The sequence below is a fragment of the Cyprinus carpio genome, chromosome B11 (genome assembly GCF_018340385.1).
Source record: "Cyprinus carpio isolate SPL01 chromosome B11, ASM1834038v1, whole genome shotgun sequence".
NCBI lineage: Eukaryota > Metazoa > Chordata > Actinopteri > Cypriniformes > Cyprinidae > Cyprinus > Cyprinus carpio.
This window is the reverse complement of record NC_056607.1, coordinates 15,803,616-15,814,046: the sequence shown is the minus strand read 5'-3', so window position 1 is coordinate 15,814,046 and position 10,431 is coordinate 15,803,616. Positions and strand designations below refer to the sequence as shown.

At 34.5% G+C, this 10,431-nt stretch overlaps 1 protein-coding gene across 2 annotated transcripts; it reads left to right on the top strand.

Annotated features, from left to right (window-relative positions):
• Positions 1-243: 243 nt before the first annotated feature.
• LOC109098947 (GTP-binding protein REM 1-like) lies at positions 244-8,087 on the top strand. Of its 2 annotated transcripts, none has more exons than XM_042734175.1 (5): positions 244-580; positions 1,817-2,163; positions 4,626-4,708; positions 5,972-6,179; positions 6,849-8,080. In XM_042734175.1, the coding sequence occupies exons 2-5, from the start codon at positions 1,836-1,838 to the stop codon at positions 7,124-7,126; spliced, it is 897 nt and encodes a 298-aa protein (XP_042590109.1). In that variant the 5' UTR covers positions 244-580; positions 1,817-1,835; the 3' UTR covers positions 7,127-8,080. The 2 variants fall into 2 exon arrangements, with proteins under 2 accessions (XP_042590109.1, XP_042590110.1); XM_042734176.1 differs by lacking the exon at positions 244-580 and adding an exon at positions 602-897 and having other exon boundaries at positions 6,849-8,087.
• Positions 8,088-10,431: the final 2,344 nt, after the last annotated feature.

Genomic DNA, 10,431 nt, shown 5'->3' with positions numbered 1-10,431 from the left:
CTAAATAGATGCAATAAAATCGCAACATTTGTTATCCAATTGCATAAGCACCAAGAAAAGAAACAGCTGTGGATGTTTGTCTCTAAAGAAAAATAAATGCAATGTGTGTGGTTTTGCTTTGCATGACTTCCCAGTGATGACATCATTAAGTCAAGATGCGTTTTACATCAAAGCAGCCGGACTAATGAGAACCTCCTGATAACATGATATCTCAGCTCAGCTTTAAGCAGGAAATGACAGACCATCGACGTCATGGGGATGGAGTGGGACGGTGCTAAAAAGGCACATTATAACACTTCGTGGCCCTGGATGATGTTGAAAGACGCTCAACAAGGACCCACGAAACTTACAATTGAGGGCCCATTTGTTGAGCTGTGTTTATGGATCATGTGAGTAATATAAACAGAAAGCTCGAGCTGAGTTGGCAACAGGAGCCCACCTGTGTTTAATCACAAAGACACGATACATGCAACTTCACCCCGATCCAGCTCTGAGGGCTGACGCTCGAAGTCTACAAGTGGAAGGATGAACTGAGAAATCGCGCTTGGGACTCCTAAAACTTGCTTGTGGGGAGATAAAGGTGAGTGAAAGGTCACAGATGTGAACTCGCCGATGTTTTTCCTTCTTGTGCGCGGTGCGTGTGAGATGAGATGAAGCTGTGTGACAGACAGCGCGGGAGATTAAGAGAAATTCTTAATTCCGCTCTTAAATTTTTAAAAGCGTTGTGGAACTCGCGGGGCTGTTGCTATGACTGCAGCGGTGTAGCGTTTCCCTGCAGCCGGTACGTCAAACTCCACTGCGCGCAAACTGATTGGTTCACTACCAATAGCTTCAAACTTCATTCTGCGGCTTGATGAGAACCTGTATGCTTTAAAACCTTCTTTTACGGACATGGTTGTGAGTACACTTCATTTTCTCAAGATGTTGTTGTCGGAATATGTCTGATTTGTTCAGCTGTTTTGTTATGAATGCATGAAATATGATAAAATGCATGAATTATAGACAAAGATTTCAGCAACTATTATGTTTAGAGTAAGAAGTACAAATAGTCAAATGCTTGTTTTTCGCTCTCAGTGGTTTCGTGTCAAACACTAGTTCACTTAATTAGAATAATTACGTTAAACTTAAATGAGCATTTTTCCCCCCTAGTAAACAAGTGAACACAAAACCACAATGGCATATATATACACAAGAGAAAACTTACATTTTGTTCTTAGAATGGGGTAAGTTGTCACATACTTTAAATGTCATACATGCATACAGTTGACAATTAAAAAAATATATATTTTTTTTACATTTTGAATCCAACAGTGTATTAAGTATTATAGCTATTATTACAATGTAATAACTATTTTAAGTTATAAATATTTGCTGTATTTTTGAGTAGGCATACCGAAATTGACTTCATAAATAAAAAATAAACCAAATTATATTCACTGGAATAAAAAGTGTGACAACTAGCCCCGTTCTCTTCAGTGCTACTAGTTACAAAGTTTACACATGTTTATGTTTCTAATGATTTAAATATCCATTGCTCAAAATAATTTTATGTAAGCACATATAAACAGTGTATAAGGTCTTTATAAAATATGTAAAGAAATCAGCTTTACATTTTTTAACTGGATAATAAAGGAGAAGCAGTCAACAAGTGGCTACTAAAAAAAAGCATCTCAGGATGCACCTGAAGTTTTTTTACTAGTTGTGTATGGTGTATATGCAGTGAATCAAGAATATTCAACAGTATTGCATTAACTACAGGGTAATTGTAACAAAATATGCTCATTCTGTTTGGTTTCCTGTCACTTTTTTTTTTCAGGCATACCTATGTTTATAAGATGACACTCAACACACAGAAAGAGGGAAAGGAACCACTGAGGAGAAGAGCGAGTACTCCCATCCCCTCCTCTCGTCAAGGAGGCAAGGGAGTAAGAGACCCCTCCGCTGACCCCTATCACCCTCCGCTCGCCCAATCAGCCTCGTACCACCCCGGAGACAAGAGCTTCCACTCACGGGCCAGCTGGTCTTCAGACTCAGAGTCAGACAGCTCTGGAGCTGAGTGTCTTTATCGAGTGGTTTTGTTGGGGGATCACGGCGTGGGAAAGTCAAGCCTTGCAAACATTTTTGCTGGAATACAAGAGAAGGATGCCCACAAACACATTGAAGGTATAAAATCCAAAATATATTATGGCTTTTGTGGATATTTGTCAACTGAATGTTATTGTTTAACAGTAAATACAGCATTGATACACTACTGTAAAAACTCATGGCACTGTAGGGCCTAAAATAACCTTGACTAAACTGTTAGGTCTGCCTGATTGATTGCACTCTCAAACTGTCACGTGTCAAGATTGATCCTGAAACATTAATTGTATGGTGATATTGAATAATACATCGGTCAGACCAAACAGTACATACAGTACATTGATTTGCATCTGTTATCTAGAGCATTGTTGCCTATTTTATTCCTTTAAGCACAGATTTTTAAACTTTGCAACAGTTTAAACATTGTTTTTATACTATAAATGTAGAATCATTTCACTTTATTTTGCTGAAATATGGTCATTACTTATAACCGGACAGCACATGTATATCACTATGTATAAACCTACCAATTTAAATATTAAGCACACAGATTTATGTGTCTCCCTAATGCATTGAACTATGCAAAATGCCTTTATCAAAGCAGTAAATGAGCATCTGTGAATGGCAATCTGTTGACCTACATGTTGTTTTTTGTCTAACAGCATAGGACCTTATGGCTCGGCTGTGTTGGCTTTGACCTGAGCAGAACATTATCCTGTTAATAATCATGTCATTGACAGACTGATGTTTGTATACTGATTCTTGTATCAGTGGAGACATATTAGTTGGCTACACTTCTGCATGCAAAATAAAACCAATTTTTAATATTTTTAAATCTCCTTTATGCATTTAGATGATTGATTTAACTGTTTTTGGAACATCTTCTATGCTTACCAAGGGTTCATTAAGAGTGCAATCGTATTGTGAAATGTTATTACAGTTTAAAATGTTTTAATATAGTTTAAAATGGAATTTATTCCTGTGATGGCAAAGCTGAATTTTCAGCAGCCGTTACTCAAGTCTACAGTGTCAGTCTTCAGAAATCATTCTAATATGCTGCTATTTGTGCTCATTTCACATTGTAATCAAAGTAAAAATAAAAAAAATGCTCAATATGTGTTTTTTAGGATTATTTAATGAATTAAATGAAAGTTCAAAAGTATTAGTAAAAAATTCCTCAAAAAACCCATTGGCTTTTAAAGGCTTTATAAGGTCTTAATGGCTTTCCTTGAGTGATATAGTTGTTTTAAATGCTTTATAATTGCATTGCATTAATTAGACTGAAGAGTATTAAAAAGATCAACATGGTGCTATCATATTTGTAAAGATGAAATATGCACTGGCCTCCAAGTTGAGGACACTCTTCTCTGTAGGGCATGTCTGGATTATATTTTAGCTTTGGTCTTAACATTTAGATGTTAGCTGACATGAGGCATTGAAGTTGATTAAGAACACTGTTATTCTTTATGGTGAATTCACGTTTCATGGCCAAATTTGTCCTTAAGTGCTATACATCTTGTAGAGGTCTCAAAAAGTGACAGAGTAAATGTGGAAAATGTGGAAAAATGAGACAAGGTCAGTATCAACCTAGACTGGAGCAAAGTGTGTTTTAACTTCTTGTCAAACTAGCTGCGCGATCAGTTCATCAGACACAGCTCAGTGATCTTCCCACTCTATCACTTCACATGCATTTTTCACGCTTGTTATTGTAATAAAGCACAGATTAAAAGCAGCAAAAATGTTGTTTTTTAACAGTTTGGTCAATTCTTGATGAACAGGAAAAATACTTAAACAAAATTACTTTAAAAAGCAATAATATAATATAATTTCCTTATACATTGTGTTTTGCAGGTTTTGCATCCTTGCTGAACAAAAAAAAAAAAAAAAAAAAATATATATATATATATATATATATATATATATATATATATATATATATATATATATATATATATATATATATATATATATATATATATATATAATTTCAAGATTTAAAAAAGTATGTTTTTGTGAAGTCTCATGTTGTTGTTGTTGTTTTAGTTTTTAATGTAATATTTTTTTTTGTGTGTTGGGTCACATGTCTTTGATTTGTTGACAAAAGTTTTATTTATTAATATGCAGTGAAATGCTTTTATAAACTTTCATAGTTAAAATACACATTTAAAAACAGATTATGCCAAATTACTTTTTCAAATTATGTTTTCTTTTTAAGAATTTTAGAATAAGTCTATTGCTTTATTATTAAATCTTTGCTGAAACTTTGTCTGCCACAAAATAAATAAAATAAATGTAATTGTTAATGTTATTAGAGAAATTAAAAACATGAGCAATATAGAATACATGAGCTTAAGTTTAATTGATTTTATTTATTTCTTTAAGTATTTTTAGTAAATTAAATAGGACAAAAAATGAGTGTCAGTGTCATTGACGTAGCTGTTTGTAGCATCTATCCTTACATGACAATGCTGTTTTGGATGTCAGATTGATGTCACTGATGTTTTGTGCCCAATCAACTAAAAGTAGTGTGCATGTTTCTATAGAGGATACATATGAGAGAACCCTCGCGGTCGATGGGGAGGAGACGACCCTAGTTGTGATGGACACATGGGAAACAGAAAAACAGGTATCATACTTCATACATCTATTTCTCTACATATTCGCCTCAGTAGCCTACTCATTGAATTACCGAATGTAAATAAAGCAAAATCTGAAGTCAGCCACGAGTCTGTGCTTTGCAGACACAAGTCTCACCTATAGGGCCATAATGCCCTTTATGCAGTGCTGTGGAAAAAACGTGGCCACTTGCTGCCAGTGGCTAAACTCCACTGAGCGATGCCCTGCAGTGAGCAAGCAACATAGAGCTGGCCCCTGCTGCTGACCACACAGCCAAGTACACTGATCGCTCTGGGGCCTAATAACACTGCTATCGACGACTCTCCTCTGTGAGGTCAGTCTGGCAACAAGGCTTCTCTGGTCTCAAGAATTGTTTACAGAGATAAATTATTCTGTACTTACAGATTACAGGGGGGAAACATCTTACAATGCACAACTTTTTTTGTTTGTTGTTCATCTCTCAGTACATGCACAAAGGGGATAAAGGGATAGTTCGTCTAATACAAAAATCTGTTATTATTTAGTCACCCTCATGTCATTCCAAATCCAAACCTCCTACCTTTGACTTGCTTTCTTCTGTATCATTTTTGAAGAACATCCTGGCTGTTTTTTTTCCTTATATAAGGAATGAGGACTACAAAATGACAACAAAAAGCAACTTGAAAGTATAATAAGAGTGCCCTGACTATTCAAAAGATTATTATTTTTTTTACATTTTTTATGTTTTTTGAAAGAATCTCTTATGCTCAGCAAGGCTGCATTTATTTGATTAAAATTACAGTAAAAACGGTAATATTGTGAAATATAATTACAATTTAAAGTAATTGTCTGTTGCAATATATTTGAAAAAGTTAAAAATGTATTCCTGTGATGCAAAGCAAAATTTTCAGCATCCATTATTCCAGTCTTTAGTGTCGCATGATCCTTCAGAAATCATTCTAATGTGCTGATTTGGTGATAAGGAAGGGTGTTATTATTATAAGAAGTTCTTATGTTCATTGAAAAAGTTGTGCAGCTATTTTTCTTTTCTTTTTTTTGGGGGGGGGGGGGTGCAAATATGAACCTTTATAAGATTATAAATGTCTTTACTGTTGTTTTCGATCAATTTAATGCATCCTTGTGATAGTTTTAGGGAAAAGAAACAGAATTATTTCTTCAGTAAAAATATCTTGTGTTTGTCACTTATTTGTGTTCCATTAAAGAAAGAAAGTTAATGTGTTTTTTTTTTTTAAGTATTCCTTTAAATTGTTTAACCACTTTTTTGATGCCCAAGGAGGAAGATGAGAAGTGGGTGCAGGATTACTGCATGCAGGTGGGCAGTGCTTACATCATCGTTTACTCCATCACGGACCGCAGCAGCTTTGAGAGTGCATCGGAGTTACGAATCCAGCTGCGACGCATCCGGCAGGCTGAAAACATTCCCATCATCCTTGTGGGCAACAAAAGTGACTTAGTGCGATCTCGAGAGGTGGCAGTGGAAGGTGAGAAGAGTTTTGATTTGTATCATTCCCACAGACAGATCATAGTGGGATGTTATACACTACCATTAAAAGTTTGGTTCAGTATAAGGAAAGATTTTAAGGAAAGAATCTGAAGAAATTAATACTTTTAATAAGCAATTAAAACGATCAAAAATGACATTTATAATGTTACAAAAGATATCTATTTCAAACAAATGCTGTTTTTTCTATTCATCGAAGAATCCTGAATACAATGTATCACTGTTTCCAAAAAAAAAAAATGTTCACAAAACATCACAAGTGTTTTCACATTGATAATAATAAGAGATGTTTCTTGAGCACCAAATAAGCATATTAGAATAATTTTTGAAGGATCATGTGACACTGAAGACTGGAGTAATTCAGCTTTGCTATCACAGGAAGGAATTACATTTTAATATACTGAAATAGAAAACTTCATTTAAATTCAATATTACTGTTTTAGTGTATTAAAAACAAATAAATGCATCCTTGCTGAGCATAAGAGACTTGTTTTAAAAACACTTCAAAATCTTACCCCAAACTTTTGAATGGTAGGGTATATCACAGTCTAACTCATGAATGCACAATTGTTTGACATGGTGCAGATGCATAAGCCTTCAAAGCCTTGTGACGGGTTTGGTTTTACACAATCCTGGTCTTCTGTGGCAGAGGGTCGGGCTTGTGCGGTGGTATTTGACTGCAAGTTCATAGAAACCTCTGCCTCTCTCCACCACAACGTTCACGAGCTCTTCGAGGGCATTGTGAGGCAGATCCGACTGCGGCGAGACAGCAAAGAGATCAATGAGCACCGGCGCTCCATCTACAAGCGAAAAGAGAGCATCACCAAGAAAGCCAGACGCTTCCTAGATCGACTTGTAGCCAAGAACAACAAGAAGATGGCCCTGAAAGTGCGCTCCAAGTCCTGTCATGACCTTGCAGTGCTGTGAACCCATAGATCACTCTCAGTCCTTCAGCTCTGGGTTTATTTGTTTTCGGTTCGTAAGGCAAAAGAGGATTTGTCTTTCTGATAAGACTTTTTTTAAAGTTGGACATTAATTCACATTTCTGATTTGTTTTGTTTATTTATTTAATTCAAAATCTAGCATTAACAACCTTTTTATTGACTCCCCTGAAGATCTTGAGGTTTTGCTCATTGTTCTTCATCTTATCCCTTAGATCACATTTTTGAAAGATGTTTGAATTAAATCAAAGGATTATTATTATTTATCACCAATTAAGTGGACTTTGTTTTGTATTGAACATTTTATCAATGTTTGCCTTATTTGACAAACTGAATAGGCAATAGAATTAACAAGCAATGTTTATTATTTATTGTTGTTTATATGTTTTCTTTAAAAATGATCGTTTCACCTTTTTCACCAATTTTGTATACACTGAAAGACATTAGCTATGAGAAAAGCACTGCCCAGTGGAAAAGTTAAAGCAGAGAGAGCTAAAACCAATCTTTTTTTTGGTTCTTCTTCTTACCAGTTTATTCTGTTAAAGCAAAAAATATTAAGGACATGTCAATCATCATTAAAAAAGGGCATGTGAATATCCTCCATAAGCCTGTTACAGTTTAGTTTATTTGAAAGAGATATTTGGTCAGTAAACATTATAAAGGTATCAGCTATTTTTGCAGGAATAACAACAAAAATAATGGTTTATAGGCTTTTCTCTCAATGTATTTTTGTCTACTTTTTTGGCACTGGACATGGAGGGGAAATGTTTTTTGTACAACTTAATGTTGTTGGTTTGTAAATATTTCTTTCCTAAATTTGTATAATAATAAATGGTTTGAAATATGTAAATACAATTATGCTTTGCATGAATGCAGATATAACTTTCAATGTTTTTTATTATTAAATCCCAATCTGAACTGAGTTTCTGTTTTTTTCCCACCCAGTCTGTCTGTTCAGAAAAACATAACAGTTGTTATATTTCGTTGTCGCAAGTCTTCCATACTTGAATCTTTTTAAAAGATTTAAATTGTTTAAAAAAATAGTATATTGTTTTATCCATAAGGTGCACTGCTGTTCATAATGGAAGTATTTGCTCGTGTTCCATGACCTCACCCTTTGTTCAGATTTGTTCAGATATCCAGATCAAAGTGGATGCTGTCTTGAACAATCCCGTATCGTCCTTGTTCTCTGATACAGTTGAATGCCTCTGAGGGATTTTCTACAACAATATGGAAACAATCAGTGAAATCCAATCACTGAAATTATGTTCCTAAAGGAATACGATGAAATGCCACTGTCACTCCGTTTTAGTTTAGTGCTCCATTTAAAGCTATTAGGCAGATTACTCTCTCAAATGCTAATTTTTAGAGGACGTTTGTTGTATGGGTCATACATAAGGTCAAATATATTCCATACCTAAAGGCAATGTAGCTGAAAACCATTATGCCTCATTGATTGCATGCATGGTGCTATTTGTATTCTTAACATCTTCAGCTATAATACAAAAACAGTAGATATAGACAAGTTCTGCATACCCAAAAGCCAGCCCTCAAAATGTCCAAGAATGCCACTGTAAAGACGTCAAGGTCAAGTTTGTGGATGGTGGCTTTCCCAGATGCCAATTAAACCCTTATGTATAAAGTTACACTCTCAGTTAAGGGTCACCAATAAAAAGTTTACTCTTAGACTAGATTTGATTTATGTCCATCTTCCTGCAAAATTGCTGTTTTATTTAATTTTATTTATTATTATTATTATTATTATTATTATTATTATTATTATTATTTTGACACATAGACATACCCCAGGCATAGTTCACCCGAAAAATTAAATTGTCATCATTTATTCAGCCTAATGTTCCAAACCTGTATTGTATTTTCTTCTTTCTGCAGAATACAAATATGATTTTTTTAAATAAAATAATAATAATGATAACTTTTTGGTTCCACAATGATAGTCAGCTGGGGTCAATATCTTCTTTTGTGTTCCACAGAAGAATAAAAGTCAGGTTTGGGACAACATACATGATGACGGAATTTCTATTTTTGGGTGAACCATTTCCCTTAAAAGGAAAAGTTCACCCAGCAAAAATGAAAATTACCTGAAAATGTACTGACCCTCAGGCCATCCAAGACGTAGATGAGTTTGTTTCTTCAGAACAGATTTGGAGAAATGTAGCATTACATCACTTGCTCATCAGTGGATCCTCTGCAATGAATAGGTGCCATCAGAATCCAAACAACTGATAAAAACATCACAATAATGCAGCTTTTTACTGTAAATATAAATTCAATTATTACTGGATCTCCTTCAATACTTTAAGAATCTTTACTTTAAAATGATTTTGTTTCTGTATTTTATTTTTTATATTTATTTATTTATTATATTAACATATTTTAATCACATTATATTTATTGAAAAAAATGAATTAATTCTTTTATTTTTCAAAATAAGCAGAAAATAGTACAAACTTTGCTTGATTGCTTTGAACAAGTATTAACTTAGACATTATTATTTAAAAAAAAAAAAAAAACATTATTTTAGCTGAAGTACCTTTATCAAAAAAATCCCCCCTTTATACCTCATACACATTATATTTATTGAAAAAAAAAGAACTAATTAATTCTTTTATTTTTCAAAATAAGCAGAAAATAGTGCAAACTTTGCTAAAGTGATTGTTTTGAACAAGTATTAACTTAGACGTTATTTAAAAAAAAAAAAAAAAAAAAAAAAAAAAAAAAAAAAACATTATTTTAGCTTAAGTATTTGTATCAATACTGTGTGCCTTTTGCCCCATGCTGGGGAGCCTTTTACCCTGTGTGTGGGGTAAAAGGCCCCCCTTGCTACCTCATACATTTATAAGATTTTTAAAAAAAATAAACAACTTTTTGCTCCATTAATGTTCAATACAACGTATATGTTGTTTCTGCAACTATACATTTTAGATGCAGTGAATGGCACATTTTTTCTTAATGTGGGCCTTTAGCCCCATTGTACCCCATGTTTTGTTGCAACAGTTGCTTCAGTGTGTTTTAGTATTTATCCACATAGGGAGGACATGTGCTGGGGCAACCACTGTCCAGCACCAGGAAAAGAAGCAGGAGGCCAGAACTGCAATTAGGCCAGTCAGTGTGCTGCGCCTGGGTCAGCTCTTTCCACTGGCCCCCTTGTCACCACTAGAGTGGGGGAGGGGAAGTGGTGTTCTGGCTGGGAGCTCAGTGCATTGATTTGGTCAGGGTAATGGAAAGAATGCTTCACTCCACACTCAACCTTTCCCCCAGCCAATACAG